At 38.3% G+C, this 25,479-nt stretch overlaps 1 protein-coding gene across 1 annotated transcript; it reads right to left on the reverse strand.

The window, feature by feature from the left end:
• Positions 1 to 24,259: 24,259 nt before the first annotated feature.
• On the reverse strand, positions 24,260 to 25,221 carry LOC103274268 (olfactory receptor 2A1/2A42). The gene has a single exon (XM_008071728.2). The coding sequence runs from the start codon at positions 25,187 to 25,189 to the stop codon at positions 24,260 to 24,262; it is 930 nt and encodes a 309-aa protein (XP_008069919.1). The 5' UTR covers positions 25,190 to 25,221.
• Between the last annotated feature and the right edge of the window lie 258 nt (positions 25,222 to 25,479).

Genomic DNA, 25,479 nt, shown 5'->3' on the forward strand with positions numbered 1-25,479 from the left:
GGTTCTTTATCAGAGACCTTCATCATAATCATCTGATGAGTATTATGAATGTGCCATTGGCCCAAACCTATGCAGTTTTAATTCTGTAGGTTTGGGGTTAAGCAGAACCACTTGGCAATAGCCCCTTGATAAATTGAATGTACAATGGTAGTGGTTTTGGACATCTTTTATTCTACCTCCTGTCAATAAAGAATGTTTGAGCAGGCTTACCCAATATATGCATGTTTTATTTATAAATTATATATGTACTTCTATATGATATACAAACACAAACATTTTAAAATGATGAGATAAAAATAAATGTCATTAAAAGTTCTAACATTTTCATCTCATTCTCCTGATGGATACACGGAGCATCCCACTGTATACACCATTGAAAGAAAGAACAGGGCCAGTGGTTTCTTGATTGGACCTTGACTCTTATTTAGATTCTATTGTCTCAGATAACTATTTAAAACTAGAATCAGCTCTCCTTACCCCAAGCAAGGCATTCCTACTCTGTTCTTTAATTTACTTAGTCATTCAACATATATGTATATAGGTTGAACATTGCTAATCTGCAAATCCAAAATCCAAAAAGCTCCAACATTTTGTGGGTTGACATGATGCTCAAAGGAATTGCTCATTGGAGCATTTCAGATTTTTGATTGGGAATACCCAACTGGTTAAGTATCTGCAAATATTCCAAAATCTAAAACCAGACCACATCAAAACCTGAAATTTGAAACACATCTTGTCCCAGGCATTGAATGAAAGTGGGGTATAGTGATACATGTGGCCCTTTATCTCAAGGAACCTACATTATGTCAGCACAGACAGTAAACAAATAATTACCAAATAATATATTATAATATTGATGAGTGCGAAAAAGTATATGTGGTGTGTGTGTGTGTGTGTGTGTGTGTGTGTGAGATCTGACAATTAGGTTCACAAATCATTCTAGAAAAAGGGTTACATACCTCATTGCTGAATATCACTATGGTCACTTTGAACTACTCCTCTCGAATAGCTATGCACTGATGCCAGTTCTTAGTCCACCTGTCAAAGCAGTTTTGGAACTGTTTTTCTGGAATGGTTATCAGAGCTGTTATTTGTTGAGGACTGACAATTAAGTTCGTGAACTTGCCACCGTGCACTTAAGTTGACAGCACTATACAAATAACTATTGGAACACCCTTCCTACTCACCTGATCTGGCCCTCAATGACTTTTGAAAGGAAGACGGTTGATAACATTCAGGACATCAAGGGTAATTTGAAGACAGCTGTAATGGTCATTTCAGAAAAAAGAGTTCCAAAATTGTGAGCGCTGGCACATGTGTGTGGGCATGCACACACACGCTAAGAGAATGACCTCTTTTGGAGCACTGGGGAAATCTTTAACTTAGAAATGACATTTCAGTGGAACCCTGAAGGAAAGATAGAAATGAGCTAGGGAAAGTGAATGAGGGAGACAGGGAGGAGGAAAAGCATTTGAAAACCTTAAGGGAGGTGGGTCATTGGCTTACTCCAGGAACTGAAGGAGTAGTGTGTTTCAGATCTAGAGGACAGGGATGGAAGTCCCCTAGCACAGGATGAAACTGATGATGTGAGCGGGCCAGGGATTCTGTGGGTCTAGTGAATCACCTTAAGGAATTTGATCTTCATCTTGAGGGCAAGGGAATCCATTGAAGGATTTGAAGGAGAGTAACAAGACTAGATTTGCATCTTAAAAAAAACATTTAAGGGTGTAACAAATTATATCTATTTTCTTCATTCTTATCTTTTGCTTGGATTTAGAAACCTCTGTTTTTATTATTTATTTATTTATTTATTTAATTTTTTTGAGTTGGAGTCTCACTCTGTCGCCCAGACTGGAGTGCAGTGGCCGCTCCCGGCCACCACAGCCTCGACCTGCTGGGCTTCGGTGATCCTTCCGTCTCAGCCTTCCAAGTAGCCGGAATTACAGGCGTGCGCTACCACGCCGGGCTGATTTTTTGATTTATTGTAGAGATGAGGTCTCGTTGCCCAGGCGGGTCTCGAACCCGCGAGCTCAGGCAATCCACTCACCTCAGCCTCCCAAAGGCACTGGATTACAGGCTGAGCCACCAAGCCGGCTTAAACCTCTGTTTTTATAGTTGTTCTCAGATTACACTTCCCCTTTTCTTACTTTCTGCAAACTTTTTTTTTTTAAAGTAGGAGTCTTACTTTGTTGCCCAGGCTGGAGTGCAGTGGCACACTCACAGCCACCAGAGTCTTGACTTGTTGAACTCAGTCGACCCTTCTGTTTCAGCCTTCCAAGTAGCTGGAACCACAGACAAGTGCTACCCACTCCTGTCTAAATTTTTTATTTATTGTAGAGATGAGGTTTCACCAAGTTGCCCAGGCTGGTCTCGAACCCTTGGACCCAGGCAATCCTCTCTCCTCAGCCTCTTAAAGTGCTGGAATTACAGGCATGGGGCACCACACTTGGCCTCTGCAAACTCATACATGTGTTCCAAGACCCACCCCTGATGTCCCTTTCTTGGTGAAACCTTTCCTTGTTCTTGCTTCCAAACTTACTCTTTAGAGCTAATCTTTCTGATGGCATTCCCTAGGTTTTATTATAATTTACTTTTAAAGTCTTTATTTTGGGAGAAGGCAGGTGCAGAATGTAGAATTAATTATAATTTTCACCTCCACAGCACTCTGTCACTTGGTTCTTTTGTTCTAGGTTCCTCCCCTATTTTGCTTATTTTGTTACTTTTTTATTATAAAGAATTCTGTATTTTGTGTGCGTGCATTTAAATTTACATAAATGCTGTTGTACTATTGATCTCATTTTTTCAGTCAGAATGAGTTTTAAAGATCTACTCATTTTCTTTTGTGTACTCCAAATGGAGTACTTATTTTTATTCTGTGCCACCATAACATATCCAATATAAAATTCTATTAGTGTATTTATATATTTCGATATTGTAACTAAATTTTAAATTAGTCTTTCTTACCAGCTAAATTGCAAGCTTGTTAAGTTTTGGGACCATACATTCTCCATCTTTTTTACTTCAAATTTTCGCATGGCTTCTGTCATAGAGTATGATGATCAATTAATATTTGTTGATAATTGAAGAGAATGAGATTTTGGTGCTACATCGATCATGTGAAGACAAAGAACTGATATTTCTATTCATCTATAACATAAAGGAAAATTATATCTGTATTTACTCAGTTATGGAGACACTATGAGAATTCATCTATATTAGTCAGCTTGGGTTGCTGCAAAATTATAACCTACAGATGCCACAGACTGAGTGTCCTTAACAGCAGACATTTATTTCTTACAGTTCTAGAAGCTGGGAAGTCCAAGATCAAAGTCCTAACAGATTTGGTTTGTAGTGAATGCTATTCCTAGCTTGCAGATGACTGCCTTCTTGCATCCTGCAGAAAGAGGACGTTCTGGTGTCTCTTCCTCTAACTGTATGGGCACTAATCCCATCATGGGGGATCCACCCTCCCGACTTCATCTAAGCCCAATTATCTCTTAAAGGACCCACCTCCTAATACAATCACATTGAAGTTATAACTTTACATAGGAATTTTGGGGGGATATGAACATTCAGTTTATACCATAACTTATCAGAAGCTACGAATCTGGTTAAAGGCTTTTCAAAAGAAATGCTCCAACTATAGAGTGCAGATGAATGAACAATGAACCTTGCCCTAAAATTTACAACAAGGAAACGACTATCTTTCTCTTCCCTGTTCTCTTTTCTTTTCTTTTTTAATTTTTACGGCATTCATTCCACTACTCACTGCAACTTTTATGGTTTTGCATAAAAAACAAATGAACATACAAATGAAGATTATTCAATAAAGAGAGACAACAATTGCCCTTTAACTTCTGAGACAGATGTCCAGGTGGACATCAAAAAATCCCAAAATAAGAGAGAGGAGAAATTCACACACCAAGTGAATTCTAAGACATTAGGTAATTATTTGTGTGGAAAATTGTGATCTCAACTGACATTTATCCTTGAGCATGGTGCTTCTATTTTCTAAAGACAGAGGGTTATAAAAACTGCATCTTAATGACAAATTGTATTAACAGAGTTTCTAGATGAAACTGAAAAAATAAGGCCAGTCAGAGAAGATTTATACTGCTCACATTTCCCCCGCTGAATTGGAGAATAGAATTCAGTAGCAAAATTATAACCTACTTTTTAGAGATTATTAGAAAGTAAAGCATATGTTGTAAATGTTTATACTTTCTATTCTTACTTCCTTTTGCTCTATATTTTAAAAAACCTACCTTTAATTTTATATTGATATGTGTTTATATGTATGTGTATATGTGAGTTTATGTCACATTATATTCTTTCTGGCATGAGAATGATACATACACAGATACATACTGATACATACATAAATGTTTATACTCGCTTTTACATTGGTAAGAAGAGGGAGATAGGGGTTCAAGAATTCCTATGATAAGGACTTAAAGCCAAGTGTTTTTGCTGTCATTTTCACATATGAATCTCATTTTTTTTCTCCCATTTGGAAGAAGTGGAAACACGGCATTGCATTTTTTTGGTATTTTTGTCTTTTTTGGACAAAAATTTCATATTATTAAAACAATTAGATCTTTATGTATTGCCTCTTTTACTTATAGACCTAAGACAGAAACTTATAACCACATGCTGTTTATTTTGCACAGAAAAATTACCTTAGTTCTGCCCTTATTGGTCTAACACTGTCTTTCCCTTTTGCCAATAGAAAATCATTGACCTCATCCCAAATCTTGAATCATTGATGCCTATTTAGGCACCTGGAGGTGTACTATTCCACCGTCAAAGACCCAAGCGATTGTTCTTAGGTGTGAGTATCCCCTTCCACCCTAATCCGCATTATCCCACTCTTCTTCCAAAATGCTGTCACTACTTGTAAAGCCAGCTGCTCAGCAGGTTTCCTCCCCTACTCTTAGTAGTGGGCCCAGCGTATCCAGTTGTCTCTGTACCTCTAGACTTCCATTACCTGCCCTCACTTCTGTGTCAGTAGAGAGGATGTAGTAACAAAAGAGAGCAGGAGGGATCAGCCATGTGCAGTCCTCCCTTGGTATCCATGGAGTATTGATTTCAGGACCCCGCAGATACCAACATCCTCAGATGCTTAAGTTCCTGATAGACATTGGAGTTGTATTTGCATATGACCTATGCACATTCTCTAGATTACTTGTAATACCCAATGCAATGTAAATGCTATGTGAGTAGTTGTTATACTTTGTTGATTAGGAAATAATGACAAGAAAAATATAGTCTGTACTTGTTCAGTACTGATGTAATGATCCAGGTCTTTGAATATTTTCAGTCCATGGTTGGTTGACTCTGTGGATGTGGAGCTCATGGATGCAGAGGGCTGACTGTACAGCTGTGTCACAGTTTTGATAGCCAAGGCACAGAGGCATAGAATAGAAGAGAGAAAAATGGAGACAAGAGTAAAAATGAATATAGAATGAGATGCTATTCACTTCAACAGAAACACCCCTCTATTTCTTTATAATATAAATATTCCCATCTCTACATTCTCTCAAGGAAGGGATCTTGAGAATGTTAAAGTCATAGAAGCAAGACATTAAAAAAAGAGCAGAGTCTGAACAGTTCAATCCTATTCCTTTAGAGATGATCAAACAGCTCCAGAGAGGTTATGATTTGTAAGGTCATTTCTAGGTCCAGGTAGTGGCCGGGGGGGCTGGCACCCTCACAGTCACTCAGGTTATCAACCAACTGAACTGAGTTGGAGTCTCACTCTGTCGCCCAGACTGGAGTGCGGTGCCATGCTCCCAGCCACTGCAGCCTCGACTTGCTGAGTTCCAGCGATCCTTCCGCCTCAGCCTTTATTTTAGAGATGAGGTCTCGCCAAGTTGCCCAGGCGGGTCTTGAACCCGCGGGCTCAGGCAATCCACTCACCTCAGCCTTCCAAAGCGCAGCATTTACTTTAGATTGTTAGCATTCATGACGTAATTTCAAGGTAGGATGCGTGTTTCTATTATACAACCATAATTATAACATGGGCCCTGTCCCAAATGAACTTGGAACATTTGGGTGGAAATGGTAAAATTGTATTCTAAAGCAACCTCAGCTAAGTCAAAAGAGAGGTACAAATAATAATGCTACAGAAATGCAAATGAAGGAATGATTAATGTGGGCCAGATTAATGTGGCAGGAAAAGGTTCTACTAATTGGGCGAGCTTGAGATGTCCCTGGGTAGAAAGATTGGGTGGGTTGGTAGCTGCATTTCCACCATCATTGGCACTCTGTGCCACTCCTCAATACCCAGCTCCACGTCCGCCACACACACGCCTGAGAGCGAGAAGAGTAGAATTTTGGGACTGAAGGCTGCACAAGAAGCCTTGAGACATCAACTCAGGTATGTGTGGAGGTGGTGGAAGGTGTTATTACCTAGAACCATCTTCACCCTTTAGACTCAAATCAACCTCCACCAGGATGTTTTTGCACAGTGTTTCTTTGACAGGCTTACCAGAGCACATGATGATTTGGTCCCCAATCAGAAAGATTTTATTTTCTAGTTCCGGAAGGAAATGTGGGATTTGTGCTTGGCAGAAGCTATAGCACCATCTTGTGGAAATACATGCGTCAGATCACGATCTTTTTTGTTGTGAAAATTTTAGTTGCCTTAAAAAAAAAAATCAATCTTGGAGCACCTCCTTGGCTCTAAATCACTCTTGCAATGCACAAGCTATTAGTAACAAAAGAATTCTCATGTGTTCTAATTCTTTAGCACTCTCAACCAGTGGCAGCTTTCTTATTTTTAGAATAATCATCATGCTTAGGATCCAATATTCTCCCCCTCTCAGACTTATTTCTTTTAGGATGTGTGTCCTCAGGTTTTAACCATGTCCCAAGGGATTCTGCCTTCTTGGAACTTAGTAAAGTAATTCTAAATTCCCACCAAAAATAAAGGAACAAACACTGATTGCCATGGCTTTTTTCTGTCTCTTCTGGCATATCAGACACCTCCTTCCTTAAGTGGAGTTTTTATATTTTAGCATATAGAGCTCATAAAGGAAAAAGGGTTCCTTTAATAATGAGAATCTCAAATAACTGTTTTGAAAGCTCACAGAAGAATTTATAGCTGATGGGAACTTATACAATTTCCTAGAAATTTTTCTGGACCCACTTAAAAAAAAATCCCTTGAAAAAGTTCCCATTTATAATCATAAATTCATTGAATCATTTAATACATATGAGTCTTTAAATGCAAGTATTTCACCCTTCAGTGGAGGGGGGAAATTATCTAGTCTTCTCCACCTTTTTGTCTCCAGTTTTGTCTGTGTCAAATATAGAATCGATGAGCCTGTGAATGTTTGGGGCTTCAAGAAGCTGCCTTCTGAATAGTCTCAGCCTGCATTCGAATTGAAGCTTGATGTGAATGTCACAAAGTTTTAAAAATCTGGTTTCCCCCCCCAAAATCATATTTTGAAAAGGTAATGCATCAACATTGCAAAGCTTAAATGTATAAAAGTAGATTTTGCTCTTCACACTTGTTCCCCAGCTATCTAGTTCTCTTCCCTCGAGACACTGATATGACAAGTCATTTGTGAATTGCTCCCCAAAATATTTTGTGCTTGTAGGCAATATATTACATCAATGATAGCTCACACAATATTTTACAATTTGCATTTTCCACTTAAACATATAGGTTTAACGTTGTTCTACATTAGTATATAAGGAGCTTCCATGCTTATTTTTCAGCTGTGCAATGTTTTATTGAATGAGTGTAGCATAATTTAGTTAACCAGTCTCGGTTGACAGTGTTTCTAATACTTTAGCAGTATAAACCATGCTGAAATGAGAAACCTTTATATCTGTTTCTTAGCACACGTGCCAGCCTACCTGAGGGATGTATTTCTAGTAGTGGAATTGCTGGGTCAAATGGTTCATTTGTAATTGTGGGAGACACTAGCAAACTTCTCCCTGGAGGTCATTCACACTGAATTACACCTATGTATGACACTCCATATCCTTATTGAGTGTTTGCTTTAAAACTTTTTTTGACTTTTCCAATTCATTTGCTGAAATATGGTATTTCAGTATAGTTACTATTGTTGTTTTTGCAATTTTTTTGTTATGAATTTAGTTATTTGAACTCATATTTTTCATTATGCCTGATCACCTAGCAAATTTTCTGTCTTCAAAGCTACTTTGGCAAATGTATTGATTTTTTTTTAAATTTAATTTTTTGACTAGGTAAAAATGACTCAAATTTCAGTCAGCTTTCAAAAGTATTCACTGACATTCTCCTTCCCTTGCTTGTCCCTAGTAGTAGATTTACCATGAAGCCAAAAAAGCTGAAGAGTAGAACCCCTTCAAGGAGTCCCTTTCAAAGCCTTTAACTAGTTTTGTACTCGTAAATTCACATTCTTTTTCTTAAAGAAACTGCCCTAATTGTATTAGCTTCATGCCTGGATATGCCCCTGCTTGTTACCATCTTCCCAGTTTCCAGCCTCTCTCTTTTTAGTTTCTTATGTTTTCCTCTAGAATTATTTGATGCATATTTAAGTATGTCCAGACATAGTTTATATGCTCATCCTTCCTTTACCCTTGCTTTTCTCAGTGCATCTTGGAGATTTTTCTGTATACAACATAGAAAATGTCTATGTTGTTTTCTGTTTATTTGTTGATAATTGCATGGCATTCCATGGTATGAAAATGCTGGTGTTTACTTAATCAGTCTCCTCTTGGATTTGTTTTGTTTTTGCCATTCAGAAACAAAAACAGAAACAAAACACGCCTGGCAGCCTTCAGAGACTTAATTGCAGCTAAAATCTGGTCTGGTCACAGGTTTCAGAAGTAAAGATTAAAATAGGTGAAATTGTTGGGGAAATCCTATCCTCCCTTTGCCCCACCCTCCTCAGGTATCTAGGACTCTAACTCTTATCAAAACACATGCCTTAATACCTGCTATTCACTACCTATGTATATAAATATATGCATCTACATGTTAAGTTTATCTGTGCTTGTGAAACAATTGTCTTGCTAGAGCAATTTTGAGTATCTGAAGGCAGGAAGGAAAGATAATTGTAAGGGTTTGAGTGCCTCTAAAATTGTACTGGATAGGCATTGGCTTCAAAAGGGGTAAATAATACATGAGGTCATATTATTCTATTGGTGGCATTGCTACTGCCCACAAAATGATTCCCATTGCACACACACGGACATTGTGTTCTGCTGTATCTGATGAGAAGGGTCGAGTCACCCAGGTGTCGAGTCACCTGGGTGTCTTCTGCATATCAGATTCAATTACTTAGTATTTTTACTCTTTATTCACTTCAGTCATCTCTTCCTTTCTACTCTTCCAGGTCAATGCACACCATGGGAACTATATTTTGGAAATTCAGCCTTTCCATGTCTGTCCTTTTAAAGAATGGGGTGCCCAATCTCTTATCATAATCTACTCTCTGGGAAGAAAAGATCTAAGCCTGCATAATTTGGTTACCTCAAATCCAACTTTATTGCCCAGTGTTACCTTTTATTCATATGTCCTTCTTTGCCTCTTCTGTAGAACTATCTTTCCTAGGACTGAACTGTAGTGGGTTTTAGTTTAAGAGACCACATTTCAACTCCTCTATCTTTTTAAATAAGAGATCAAATAAATAATACATAGATTAGGGGACGAGAAGACAAGGTGAGAGATGAGAATTGAAGAATCTCTATGCTGCACAGTTAAGAACAACTTTTAGTACTTCTTTTCAGCTTACAAAATATTGGTGTGTATTTTTTTTTGAAGCTCACAACATCTCAATGGAATAGATAAGGCAGTATCTTATTACTATTTTATATATGGGGAAGCAGAACAAGTATACAACTGATCATGGCATATCTGAATCTAGGTTTACAGGATTTCCCACTCTGTTGAGATCTGATGGTTTAGGACTGATTTGGGCTGGGACCCGCAGAAAGTGATCTGGGGAGTAGTAGCAGTTTCAGAATTTTGTAATGGGGTTGAGGCTTAGGGGATTTGTTTTGAAGCTCTATTTGGATTATAATTCACATAAAATTGAAAAAAAAATCTGTCTGTATCTATGGGATGTTGCTGATGGAGATCTGTGGAGAGGCTCGTCTTTTCTTTTTGCCTCTTGATATCCACTTCTTTAGAGTTTTACTACTGTCCTGAAGAGGCAGAGAGCTAGAAACTCAGAACCTCTGGTTACTTGTGGCAGAGTCTAGTAGATGTTTATCAAAACTGCTCCTTTTGTGCCTGGACCACATTTCCCAGAATTCTTTGCATTTTTATATGCCCATTTGACCAAGTCTTAGCCAATGAGATGTGAGTGGAAATAAAAAGTCTGCCTTTAGGCTAGGTCACTAAATCCTTCATGCTTTTTCTCTTTCCAGCACACCTGACAATTTTGTGAAACACATGGAAATGATGGCAGATCTATGATGTGTGAGGACCTCGAATTCCTGAATCACCAACTGATGGCATGCTGCCTGTTGGTCAGAGACAAATGGTCTGAACATGAAATGAATACTTGTTTACTGTAAAATTTAAAATAATGTAGTATTATTTTTATAGTTCATTACCCATTTGAGAGGTCACTTTTTCCAACTCTCTAATGTGTATCATTTTTAACATATTTCCATGTCTTAATGTGTTTGTGTGTGTGTGTATATGTGTGTGTATATATTCTCACACAAACCCATGTACAGGTAGGTTTTTTTCTAAGTAAATGAGAAAGCACTGTATCAGTATAACTTCCTTTTCTCACTTAACATTTATAAAAATCCTGCTTACAGCAATATTAATTAGTATAATGATTATATTTTCAATGAATAATAGATATTGTCATATCATATTTATATTAATACTTGCATATATTCCATAATATATAATTATAATGTTTTACTTAACAACTCTGCTATTTGTTGATATTAAGTTTGACATTTGCCATTACAAATAATGCTTCAATTTAAAATATGTTTATACATGTCTGTTTGTGCATCTATATGAGAATATTTCTGTAGGATAAGTTCTTAGGATTGGAATTGTTGCATAAAAAGGTATGCACATTTTATTTTTTGAAGACATTTTCTCAAATTTCCCCAAATCAATTTATATATCTACTAAGACTGTGGGAAAATAGTTACTTACATGACCAGTGACACTAGAAGTATCCATCTTTTTATTTTTGCTCAAATAAAAATTTTTAAATGGGCAAAAAGTGGTATATCATGATTTAAAATTTGTTTCTCGGTCTTCATTCTGCTCACATCTAATTTCAGGGATATAAGGATAGGTAGGGTATTTCCAGCAAGATGGCAATGGGACAGGTCGGACTGTGAGAGTCTCTGCAGAAGTGAGTGTCCATAAAAACTCTCTGTGTAAGTGGGTGCTGGTGGATGAGTGAAAGATCATCTGAGGGGAGACTTGGGTTCATGCACCCAGAGCTCTCCTCCAAAGGTGACTGAAACCCCCCCACCACCCTGAGATTAAAGCCACTGGAGCACAAGATCGACTGCTTCTCAGTACTCTCCTGAGAAAGTCTGCCCAATACAGCTGATTCTCATCACCTGGCGCCTAGCCCACACCATCACCTGTGACTGCAAAGTGGCTGAAGCCCTGGATCTGTGGAGAGAGAAGATGGGGAGAACTGGAGAGGTGCCCCACCACTGGTAAGGAAATGCCCACTGGAGCCATTTTCTCTGTCCTGGGCCCAAGCAGAGACCTGCATTGCCCCACCCAATTACACCCAGCCTCTAACTTGGGACCTAGAGGTAATCTCATCAAACTTGGAGAGGTGGAAGGCCCTCCCCCATGCTGTATCAGACACAGACACACATCAGATCTGAGTGGGAGACTTGACAGGCAGCTAGTTGGGTGAGTTCAGATCTGATCCACCCTCCTCCCACAGTAGGCCTGGGGCATCTGACCCACCTGACAGCAACCCTATCAGCCTGTGCTGGGAGCAGAGGGGAGGGGCTGGAGATCAGAGCCAAAAGGAATTTGGACTTACAGGAATGACTTCAGAGCCAGTTTTTTTGTTTGTTTGTTTGCTTGCTCATTTTTTTGTTTGTTTTAGTTTTTTTTCTCTCTCTATTTTTGATTACGTTTTCACACTTGCTTTGTTTCTGTTATTTTATTACTTTTTTTTAGACTTTCTGTTTGTGTACTGGTAGTTTTGAGGAAAATTACATCAGTGGGGGACTTTTGTTGGTTTCTGTGTTTGTATGATTGTGTGTGTGTTTTAGGTTTTTTTTTTTTAATCTTTTCTGTCTTTGTTTGTGTCCCTTTTCATTTGTTAGTTGGTACACCTGTTTGTTTTCCCTCTTATTTTTCTTACTCTCCACCTTTCTCTCATCCTCCTCCTTCCTTTTTCCATTCTTTTCCTTTTTCTTACCTAATTTTGCTTTCAGGGGGGCAAACCTATATCCCCAATACATGGACAAATTGTAAGTCAGTGGGAAGCGGGTTCCAGGGGACCCACACGTCTGTCAGTGGATACTGGGTTCTGCAGATAGTTTCTGAATTACAACTTCCCCCTCAATTAAATCTCAAAACTGCAAAAAGTACAGCCCCCCACCCACAGTCCAACTTCAGAATTGAACAAAGCCAGAGGATTCACATAAGGAAGAGCAGGAGATTGATCAAACAGAAGTAAAAGCTAACCCCCCATTCCTGAGCAATAGAATTAAAGAAGGGGAGGGGGAGGGAGGAAAATCTCCACAAATGAAGAAAAACCAAAAGGAGAATATGGGTCTCATACAGATCTCTGGGAGGTCAGCCACTGAAAATACAGACTTTGAATGCAAATAATGAAGAGTGCCCAGAGTAATTGGTCTCAAACTACAAACCCAGATATCAAGACATTAATAGAGAGAATAAATAGAATTGAGGAGAGACAAGAGGAAAAAATGAAGGAGTTGATAACTGAGATCACAGCAATAAAGAATACAGTGAATGAAATAAATAACAAACTGATAAGCATGGAAAGCAGAATTGGCCAAGCAGAAGAAAGAATATCAGAGGACCAAAATACGGAACCCAATCAAACTGTTAAAAACAGAAAATAAGCTTAAAAAGACAGAGCAAAATCTTCCAGAGATGAACAATTATTTCAAGAGACCAAATCTAAGGTTAATTGCACTTCCTGAGGCAGAAAGAAAGACAGAAACCACCCTGGAACAAACATTCTATGAAATTATCCAAGAAAACTTCCCTCATCTCATCAGTGACATGCCCATTCAAACACAAGAGATTCAGAGAACACCTGCAATACAACAAATGAGTAGACCAACTCCTAGACACATAGTAATTCACCTACACAAGTAGGTATAAAAGAAAAAATCATAAAGGCAGCAAGAGAGAAAGGTCAAACTAACTACAGGGGAAGATCAATTGGAATAACAGCAGACCTATCCACAGAAACACTTCAGGAAAGGAGAGCTGGGAGCCCAATCTTCAAAGTTCTCAAAGATAAACAATTTCAACCAAGAATTGCCTACCCAACTAATCTAAGCTTCATCTGTGATGGAGAATTAAAATCTTTCCTAGATATTCAATCCTTAAGAGCTTATGCTGCCTCCAGACCAGCTCTACAAGAAACACTTAAGAAAGTATTAAGCACAGAATACGGGGAAAAAGTAACAAAATAAAAATGCAGGAAAAAGATTGAAAACACACATGAATCAACACAAAAATCACAAGAAAGAAAACAAATAGCAACAACAACAATAAACTCTATAAGAACCTCCTGACAGGGATAAACCCTCACAATTTCAATAATTAGCCTGAATGTGAATGGACTAAATACACCACTGAAAAGACATAGAATGGCAAAATGGATAAAATATCATGAGGCAGCAATATAATGTCTCCAAGAGACTCATCTCACCAGAAAGGATACTCACAGACTCAAAGTAAGAGGATGGGAAGCAAAATTTCAGGCAAACAAAACACAAAAGAAAGCAGGAGTTGCAATCTTAATATCAGACAAAATACCCTTTAAGCTATCAAAAATTTAAACGATGTGGAAGGTCACTACATAATGATAAAAGGTTCAATCCATCAACAAGAAATATCCATCCTAAACATATATGCACCCAACGTAGGTGCACCAACTTTCATAAAGCAGCTTCTAGGTAAACTTAAAAAAGATATTGACTCTAGCACTGTCATAACTGGGGACTTAAATACCCTACTCATGATCCCAGACAGATCATCAAAACAAAAAAATCAACAAGGAGATCCAGAACCTCAATGTGATGCTTGACCAAATGGATTTAATTGATACCTATATAACATTCCACCCAGCAATCATGTACATTCTACATTCTACTCATTCACCACATGAACATACTCTAAGATTGACCACATCCTTGGCCACAAATCAAGCATAAACAAATTTCACAAGATTGATATCCTGCCATGCACCTTTTCATACCACAGTGGAATAAAAATAAACATTAGCATCAATAAGTTCCCCCCAAACCCATAAAGACATGACCACCAAACAGCATGATGCTAAGCAACTCCTGGATCAACATGAAAATCAAAACAGAGATTAAAATATACTTGGAAACAAATGAAAATGAAGAAACATCTTATCAATACCTCTGAGATGCCATGAAATCAGTACTAAGAAGGGAATTCATATCTCTACGAACACACATGAAGAAAATGGAAAGATCACAAGTTAATAGCCTAACAAATCACCTAAAGGAAATGGAGAAGCAAGATCATCAAAACCCTAATTTCAGCGGAAGAATCCATATCACCAAATAAAAGCCCAAATTCAGAATATAGAAGACAAAATGATAATACAAAAAAAATCAATGAAACAAAAAGCTCATTCTTTTGAAAGGATAAACAAGATTAATGGTCCCCTAGCTAGTCTGACCAAGAAAAAGAGAGAAAAAGCCCAAATAAGCACAATCAGAAATGCAAAAGATCAAATCAAAACTGGCCCTGAAGAAATACAAAAGATTATCAGCGACTACTACGTATACTTATATGGAAACAAACTTGAAAATCTAAGGAAATGGTGGACTTTCTGACATCACACAACTTCCCCAAGTTGAAACAAGAAGAAATTGAGACCCTAGTAGACCAATAACAATCCAAGAAATTGACTATGTCATAAGAAAACTACCTACAAAAAAAAAAAGTCCTGGACCAGATGACTTTTCAGCAGAATTCTATAAAACATGCAAGGAGAAACTGAGACCAATCCTACTGAAAGTATTCCAGGCAATTGAGAAAGATGGAACTCTCCCCAAATTATTTTATGACGCTGACATCACATTGCTACCCAAACCAGGTAAAAACCCAACAAAGAAAGAGAACTACAGGTCAATATGCTTGATAAACATAGATGCTAAAATTCTCAATAAGATTCTAGCAAACCGGATTCAACAACACATCTCAAAAATCATCCACCTCAATCAAGTTGGCTTCATCCCTGGGATGCAGGGTTGGTTCAACATTTGTAAGACCATAATTGTAATTAAATGCATCAACAGATGTAAAGACAAAAACCACATGATGATATCATTAGACGTGGAAGAAGCTTTTGATAAAATCCAGCACCCCTTCTTGATAAAAACCCTCGAACATCTAGGCATTGATGGAACATACTTCAAAATAGTAAGCCATTTATGAGAAAACCACAGTCAGCATACTGTTAAACAGACAGAAATGGGAACCATTCCCTCTAAAACTGGAATAAGACAAGGATGCCCACTCTCACCCCTCCTTTTCTTTTTTTAAAATTATAAAGATGTGGGGTACAATTCAGGGTTAGGTATATAACGTTGATTATGTAGGCACCCTTGTTTGACAAGGTATGCCCCTCCCTCTCCTAGCAGTTTCCCTCAACTGCCAGTCCCATTCACCCCTCCCCTGACAGTTTTCCACTACTGCCAATCACTTTCTTAGAGTATTATAATTGTTCATGTTCCGCATATGAGTGAGAACATATGGTACTCTGTTCTTTGTTTCTCCGATAGACCACTGATATGATAGACTCTAAATCCATCCAAGTTACTGCAAAGTTCATGTGTTCTTCCTTCTTTATGGTTGCATAATATTCCATCATGTATATGTACCACATTTTTAAAATCCAGTCTAGCTTCAATGGGCAACATGACTGGTTCCATGTTTTTGCTATTGTGAATAGAGTTGCAACAAACATATGTGTGCAGGTATCTTTTTTGAAAAATAATTTGAATTCCTCTGGGTATACTCCCAATAGGGGAATTGCTGGGTCATATGGAAGGTCAATTTCTAGTTCTTTCAGATACCACCACACTGTCTTCCAAAGAGGTTGCACTAGTTTGCATTCCTGCCAGCAGTGTAGAAGCGTTCCTTTTTCTGTGCATCCTTACCAGCATCTGTTGTTGTTTGTTTTATTAATGATGGCCATTCTTACTGGGGTTAGGTGGTATCTCAATGTGGTTTTGATTTGCATTTCTCTGATGATGAGTGAGGCTGAGGACTTTTTCATTTGTCTGTTGGCTGCCCGTATATCTTCTTTTGAAAAGTGTCTTTTCATGTCTTTTGCCTACTTTTTAATGGGATTGTTTGTTTTTTTTCACTCCTCCTTTTCAATATAATTTTGGATTCCTAGCTAGTGCAATCAGACAAGAGAAGGAGATCAGGGGCATCTAAACAGGAAAAGAGGAAGTCAAGTTATCCCTCTTTGCAGATGACATGATTCTATATCTTGAGAACCCAAGAGAGTACTTCAAAAACCTCTTTGCACTGATAAAAGACTTTGGAAAAGTATCAGGGTATAAAATAGATGTGCAAAAGATAGTCACATTTCTATATATCAGCAATAAACAAACAGAAACCCAAATAAAAAACACAATCCAATTCACCATAGGCAGAAAAAAAATCACATACCCTGGCATCTTCCTAACCAGAATTGTGAAAGACTTTTACAATGAAACAGAACACTGCTCAAAGAAATAGAAGATGACAAAACAAATGGAAAAATATTCCATGTTCATGGATTGGAAGAATCAACATTGTGAAGATGTCCATCCTATCCAAGGCAATCTGCAGATTTTATGCAACACCCATTAAATTACCAGCAGCATTCTTCTCAGATCTGGAAACGACAATACAGGAATTTTATGGAAACATAAATGACAAATCACTAAAACAATCCTCAGCAAAACAAACAAACAAGCAAACAAACAAACAAAAAAACAAAGCAGGAGGTATCACACTCCGAGTTTAAACTCGATTATAAAGCTACAATAATCAAAACAGCCTGGTATTGGTACAAGAACAGGCATGTAGACCAATGGAACAGGATAGAGATTCCAGAAGCAAAATCTCAATTTCTCAACCAACTCATCTTGACAAAGCCTCCGCCACCAACCACTGGGGAGAGGAGAACCTATTCAGTAAATGGTGCTGGGAAAACTGGCTGACCACATGCAGAAGATTAAAACAAGATCCCTACCTATCACCATACACAAAGATCAACTCTAAATGAATCGAATGTAGGTAAATGTAAAACCTCAAACTATAAGAACCTTAGAAAATGCAGGAGACACCCTTATGGAAATTGGAACTGGCAACCAATTCCTGATCAAAACCTCAAGTGCTCATGCCATAAGAGATAAGATAGACAAGCTGGACCTTATCAAACTGACAAGCTTCTGCAAACCAAAAGAAACCATCAAGAGAGTGGGGAGACAGCCCACAGACTGGGAAAAATATTTTCCAACTGTATGTCTGACAAAGGCCTAACATCTAGGATCTATAAGGAACTCAAATGTGTGAAAAAAACAGCTCCATTACAAAGTGGGCAAAATATATGAATAGACATTTCTCAAAAGAAGACATATGAGCGGTCTGCAGATACATGAAAAAATGCTCAGCCTCACTAGTCATCAAAGAAATGTAAATTAAAACTACACTGAGATACCACCTAACTCCAGTCAGGATTGCTATCATCAATAATTCAAAAAACAACCAATGCGAGGAGAAGATGCAGTGAAAAGGGAACACTTGTACGCTGTTAGTGGGAGTGTAAACTAGTACAGCCTCTGTGGAAAAGAATGTGGCAATTCCTAAAAGATCTAAAAATCGACCCCGCAATCCCCCTACTAGGAATATACCTGGAAGAACTTGGGTCACTCTATAAAAAAGATACTTGCACATGTATGTTTATCGCAGCATTATTCACAATAGCAAGAACATGGGACCAACTTTGCTGCCCATCAAAAGAGGACTGAATTTTTTAAAAAATGGTCCATATACTTGATGGAATAGTACACAGACTTAAAGAAGACCATAATGATGATCTTCACAGCAACCTGGATGGACTTAGAGTCTATAATACTGAGTAATCTATCACAGAAACAAAGAACTGAGTATCACATGTTCTCACTCATAAGCGGACCTTGAATAATTATTGTAATACTATAAGAAAAAGATTGGCAGTAGCGGGAAACTGCCAGGAGGGGTTGGGGAAATGGGATTGGCAGTAGTGAGAAACTGCCAGGGCAGGGGTGACACACCTCACAACGAGGGTACCTGCATAATGAACATTTGTATATCTAATCCTGAATTGCACCCCATATCTTCAAAATAAAAAAATTAAAATCTTAAAAAAATAAAATTTATTTCTCTACTTACTAGGGAGCTGTACATCTTTCATCATATTTATTTTTGGCTTCCACTTCTACTATGAATAATTCATTTGTGTCTACTTGTGTGTCTCTCTATATTTTCCAGTTGTTCATTTTATATATATATATATATATATATGTATATATATATATATATATATATATATATATAGGAGACTATGTTAGCTATATTTTGATCTTTCTCTTAAAATGGACTTTTGAAACTCTTAGGTGAATTTTCTTTTTATATGTGTGTGGTAAAGGTGGTAGACTTATTTAAAACATTTTATTTTCTTTTGTAAAAGTTGATTAATAAAATTGTACATATTTATCATGTAAAAATGATGTTTTGAAATATATACACACATTGCGAAATGGCTAAATCAAGCTAATCAACATATGTATTATCTCTCATACTTATCTTTTTGGGTGAAAACACTAAATTCTTTTGTCAGCATTTTTCAAGAATACAATATATTGTTAACTATAGTCACCATGTTGTTTAATTTTTCTGAGCTTAAGCAAAATCAAATCTCGAGGCTGATTCTCTTGATCCTTTCTTAACTGTTGACAGAAAAAGATTCCAGAAGTCCAAGGTATGAGGAGATCATATAGCCTAGTCGTTCTGGGTGTGGTCTTTGGAATCAGGCTGACCCGGATTAGAGTTCAGGTGATATCAGATACTTGCTATGTAATTCAGAAAAGTTTCTTCTGCACTCTGTGCCTCTGTCTTCTGTGAAACCATAGAGTAATAAAATGAGTGAGACCAAAGTCTTAATCCCATAGAGTTGTTATGAAGTTTAGACAGAATAATAATGCAGGTAACAGCACAAGACCTGACAGTTAAAATCTTTCAACAAATGCTAGTTATTAAAATTATTATTTATAATATTGGTAATACAGGTACAGAATTAGACACTTAAGTTTTAGTATAGGTCCTAGAACCTTTTCCGATAAAAGTTACCCTTAGTAATATCAAGAGGGCTAATAAAACTCCTTTTTCTTAGAGTGAACATTTCATGTTATACTTTAGCCAGTCTTATGACATTTCTATTCCCAGACCACTACAGTAGTCAACTCAGTCATTAATTTGGTACTTATTTTTAAGTTTCTATGATGTCTAAGCCCTGATATATATAATTATCTTCTGAAATCCATTTCATTTTCTCTGTATGGGAATTATTCTACATTCCTTTGAAAAAAATGAAAATCTAAATTTATATGGAATGCAAGGAAACCAATAAAGACAGGAAATAGAAAACAAGAGGGAACCTTAAGTTAGTCTGGTTCAAATAAAAAAAAATGTTTGCCTAGTTCAACTTTTTATAAGTGTGGAAACCGTAGACCAGAGGAGTTAGCAACTTTTCTAAGGTTATGCAGTAAGTAAGTGGGAGCATTGGCACAAGATCCCAGACATTCCGACTCTGAGCCAGTAGTCTATTGACAGAACCATACTGTGCTCAAGGGTCCACTTCTTCTTTTGCCCCAAAATGATGTCAAAAATTAACACAAACAAACAGAGAAACACAAGTTTAAAAAATACTTATAAAAATGAGCTAATGGCTATTCAAATTTGGGAAGAGAGCAAGGGATATAGGACACTTCTCTGCTGGTTGGGGAAGCATCCCAGTTGTGAAGTCCAGTAAGACAGCATTCCAGATCTCTTTCCTTTCTGTCTGCCATCAACAACCTACATTTACCAGTGATATTCAACACTCACAGCAAATAGTAAACACCAACCCTGCAGGCCAGCGGTTGGCAGGCCTTGGTCCACATGCCAAGGATGCTACAGCTGCCAATGGGAGACAGCAGGTGGCCCAGCTATAACATGCAGATTCCCACCCTTGTCATTTCCAGTAGCTATTGCCCATAGTTGCCTCCACCCTCTTGCCTGAGTTTTCAAGAGCAACACCCTAACATGACTTCCCATCTGGCACCAGCCCCATGCTGGCCTTCCAGAATTGCAGGTTCAGTAATTTGGCACACCGCATTGAGTAGATGATGACCATTGACTCCTATGATAAAACAAATACACATTCCTAGCATTTTCTATCGTACATGATAAATTTCTACCTAATTTGTTTGTTTTCTTCTTTATAATCATAGAGCAAAAGCATGTTCTTGAATATTGTCTTCCTCGTAGTTATATGCTAAAAGCCAGATATGAACAAATCTCATGAACAGAAAGATATCTAGCCTTAGAAGAATGAAGGGTAACACATCTCCAAGAAGTTTATTTGTTTATTTAGTCAAAGTTTATTGAGATTCTACTATGAACAGACCTGTTGCCGGCCATTCAGAATATGAAGATCAGTAGGTCCTCTAAAAAAGAGTGATACGGAGTTAATTTTAAGTCAGACTGCCTGATCTTGAGTCATGTTTCTAGCAGTGAATAATTTTGTGACCCGGGATAAATTATCTAACTTCATTTTCTCCATCTTTATGTAAGGATAACATTACTTCACAATTTGATGTGAGAATTATATTAAAGCATTTTTATAGTGCCTACCACCCAGTAAGTGCTCAATAATTATCAGCTACAATTAAATTTCTTCTGTACTATAACTCACGATTAGAGGGAAATTTAGAAATTAGATGATGGCTCAACACTGAAAATTTGGAAATGAGATCAACTGATAGCTACTGTGTCCTTTATTTATTCACCAAGCTTTTGATGAGTACTCAGTAAGTGCTAGAACTGTCTAGGGGTTGGAGATAAAGAGATGAACCAATTTTTGTCCTTCTCCTTGTGGAGAGAGAATGCATAATTGAGACATGTGTGATAAACTCCAGGTTAAGAATTATACAAAGATGACAAAAGTCCCGGGGGAGTGGGGTCTTCTCTTTCTTTGAATCCATTTCATCCACTAGGAAAACATAGGGGATCTTTCCATGGCAAAGGAATTCAAATTTGCTAACTCCCTCAACTTTGTATAATTCTTAATCTGAGTCTAGGTTGTAGTTCAGGTTCTCGGTGAGGCTGTTCCCTCCACGGCTGAGTCCTGTACCTCTAGAGGGACATGGGGAAGCCATAAGGGCAAAAGTTTGGAAGACCTCTTCACCTTATGCTCTTCCTGCTTAGGGGGCAGTCTGTTCCAGATCTAAAAATTTAGCAATTCTGGCAGAATTAAAATAATTTCTGGTATAGCAATACTAATAACAATTTTAGCTTATGCTTGCATAGCACTTTCAAGTCTTCAAAATGTATCCCTTTTGTTGGAGATTTTCAGTCACCCTCTGGGGCAGCCTAAACTGCTCTCATATGTATAATTTATGGATAAGGGACTGAGACTCCAGCCACTTAAAGAACTTTTCTGTAAAAAGCACAGCTAGTAATGGCAGACCTGGGACTAGAACCCAAGTCTCTAGGTGCAAATCTCATGTGTTTAAGGGCTGGGCGGCATCATGGGCTTCCCAGACACCTAGGCCAACCCTAGAAGAGCACTGCACACAAATTCTAAGGTCCACACAGCTGACTCCCTGAGCATGGTTTCTGCACCTCCATGATTTTCTGTTACTCATTTTGTGCAGGGGAGCTTTCATCCCTTGAGACCTAACCCTGGAATCAGAGCTCTTCACTCTTGTGTGAATCCACTTGAATGCTTCCCTCCCAATTTTGCAATGTGATATGTGGCATCTGTCATGAAACTAGAAAGCCTTTCACAGAGTGTGAAAGGAAATAATGGAAGTAAAAATTATGGATCCAACTTGGATAAATTATAAGAACACTTGCTAATTCTCTTCAGTTGGAGAACCATCCATTTAAAACTGTGATGGCAACCTCTTACTTCCATTGTTTTCGTTTTCACTGCCCTGCTGGACAAGAGGCTTCCCCTCTGTCCCTGATGCTTGGAGTCACAGTTCTTTTTTGCTGCCTCTTTCTCATTTTCACACACCGGGAGAAAGTCAAGCTGTATTTCGCAGCTTGTAAGTGTGTTTCTATCTGGAGACCAGTACCTATCTTTGGCTAGTGGGTGAAAATTTATTTTCATCTCTCCTCCTTCTTCTGAAACTTCATAATCCCTTTAATTTTTAGGGAGTGGCTATGATTATGGGTTCAGTAATCATATTGCCTCAGTTTGATTCTACACTAGGTACTTATTAGCTGAGGGCATTGGTTAAATTACATAATTCTCTATATCTGTGTTTACTCACTTAAAAGTGGTAATAGTCTTTACCTCATAGGGTTATGATGAGGATAAAAACAGCTAATACTCGTAAGGTACTTACAAGAGTGCTTCATCAAGCACTCAATACATGTGTGTGGATGTGTGTGTGTGTACATGTGTACAGACATAGGAGTATTATATGTGAAAATACGGATGTCTGTTTCTGGACCTTAGTACCTGGAACAAAGTTCATTTCTAAACTGAGTCTCTGATCTCAGTGAGAACAGCCTTCTTTCTCACCTTGTCTGTGTTCTCCTAAAATGCTTAATCTCCTTTGCAACCATGTGCATAGGACTCATTGAACATGACAAGAAGTCTTCCACAAATAATTTGTGGCTTTCCTCTCCTCACCATAGCACATATTAGACTGAGAAAAAATCTATACTCACCTAATATATCCTGCATTGGGTTGGTTTAGACTTATTCTTCATCTAATAACACTGATAATAATGTCCTACATTGTCCTGGTTAAGAAGAGAAGGCTTAGGAGCCAGACTGAGTATGAGTCTAACATTTTCCATTTCCTTAGTATTTGCATTCACAAAATAGGATAAAATGGGAAATGAATTTGCTATGAGGAGAAAAGGAGGTTATCTCTGTAAAGTACCTATCAAGGTGCAATGGATGGTACAGAATAAAAATAATAAAGTTAAATTATTTGTTTTTAAAACTCTTGTTGTTATTGCATTGTTGTTAAAACTCTTCTTTCCATTGAATTGTCTCTTCTATCTATACCCAACAATTAAAGTAGGATTGGGCACTTACTAACTCCCTCCACTTGGAGGATCATGTGCTGATTCAGAGAGAACCATAGACATTTGAGAAGGTGAGAAGAGTTTAGAAACCAGTGGCTGTCACAGTCTCAGGGCAGACTGGAGAGTGGATTTTGTTGTGTAATTCCTTGGGATTGCTGGCGGAATGTGTAAGAGTTCACTCTCTGACCACAGAAAATTGTCAGACAGCTTACAGGATTCAATCAACACAAAATCATTTTTCTCCCAAGCCTAAGTAGGCATTTAGGTACATTTACTGCATGTAAGAGGAAGTACAAGAAGGGGAAACATTTAAATGTGGGATGAACATGGACAGAGGCATCAGTGGGTTTCAGGTCTCTGCCTGTGGCTGCAGTATTTAAAAAAAATTCCCATTGATGTGACTACATCTGGTAGTGACTGCTATTTTGCTATTATGAAGCATATTTGACCTACAGTGGTAGGGTGTATATTTAAAATTTGTGGGATCCACAGCAGTACGTAAAATAAAAATTTCCCCCAGACATTCTCAATTCAATAAGTAGCTAGATGAAACAAGTAATTACATATGATCAGTCCAGTAAAACACAAGTACTTCCTGAGGAAGAAAAGGAAACACCTTGCAGTCTCTTGAATCATGCAGTCTCAGATATAAAGAGAGTTGTGAACTTAAGCCATATTCAGTGCCCACCATTCCACAAGACCACTGAGGCTGGGGATTCAAATGTCACACCAACTGGAATGACGTTCTTTGCACAGTACCCTCCTCAGGGCATCCTTGACCTCTGCGTTCCTTAGGCTGTAGATCAAAGGGTTCAGTGCAGGATTGAAAAAACTGTAAAACAGGAAAAGGACCTTCTGCTGCTCCTCCGGATGACGTGATTTAGGGGCCATGTACATGGCGATGGCACTGCCAAAGAAGAGCCCCACCACGCAGAGGTGGGAGGAGCAGGTGGAGAAAGCCTTTCTGCGACCCTCCCCAGACTGCACCCTGAGGATGGCAACCAGGATGCGCCAGTAGGAGACCAGCACCAAGCACAGGGGACCCACTAAGACAAACACAGAGGCTGCAAAGATGACGACTCGGTTGAGTCGGGTGTCAGCACAGGCCAGCTTGAGGATGGACAGGATTTCACAGAAGAAATGGTTGATTTCATGAGGCCCACAGAAGGGTAGCCTCAGGATAAGACCCACATGGACCAGAGCCAAGAGGGAGCCACATATCCAAGAAGTGGCAGCCAGGACAATGCACATTCTCCAGCTCACGATGACAGAATATTGGAGAGGATGACAAATGGTGACATACAGATCATAGGACATCACCACCAGGAGGAGACATTCAGTGTGAGCAAAACCCAAAAAGAGAAAGGTCTGAGTCAGGCAGCCAGCAAAGGAGATGGGCTTGGCTGGATTCAGGAGGTTCACCAACAACTGGGGCACTGTGTTGCAGGCATAGGTGATGTCGACCACGGCCAAATGTGAGAGGAAGAAGTACATGGGGGTGTGCAGTCTGGAGACCAGTGAGATGAGCCCCAGGATGATCCTGTTCCCCAGTAGGGTGAAGATGTAGATCAGGGAGAAGAACCCAAAGAGAAGCATCTGAATCCTTGGGTCAAAACAAAACCCCAGTAGGATGAACTCTGTGACCATTGTCTGATTCCCCCCCCCATTTCACTGTGAAAAATAAATGGATAGCATAGGACAAGATTGTTAAAACATGCCTAGACATTTTTTATTTTATGAATTTAGTCATTTTGAAAAGATACTTAAAAAAATTAATGATCTAGTTACATAATAAATTAATTGCTAAAGATCCATTTTTATAGGAGGGATTGTATCACCAGTGATAGGGTGCATGGAGCCATTGACACTTGTGTTGGGAAGAAAGAGTGTCAAACCAAAAGAGGAAGTAAAATTACCACGTAGTAAGGATTGTCTTG

This window comes from Carlito syrichta, unplaced genomic scaffold (assembly GCF_000164805.1).
Source record: "Carlito syrichta isolate Samal-C Ts95f unplaced genomic scaffold, Tarsius_syrichta-2.0.1 Scaffold314683, whole genome shotgun sequence".
Classification (NCBI taxonomy): domain Eukaryota; kingdom Metazoa; phylum Chordata; class Mammalia; order Primates; family Tarsiidae; genus Carlito; species Carlito syrichta.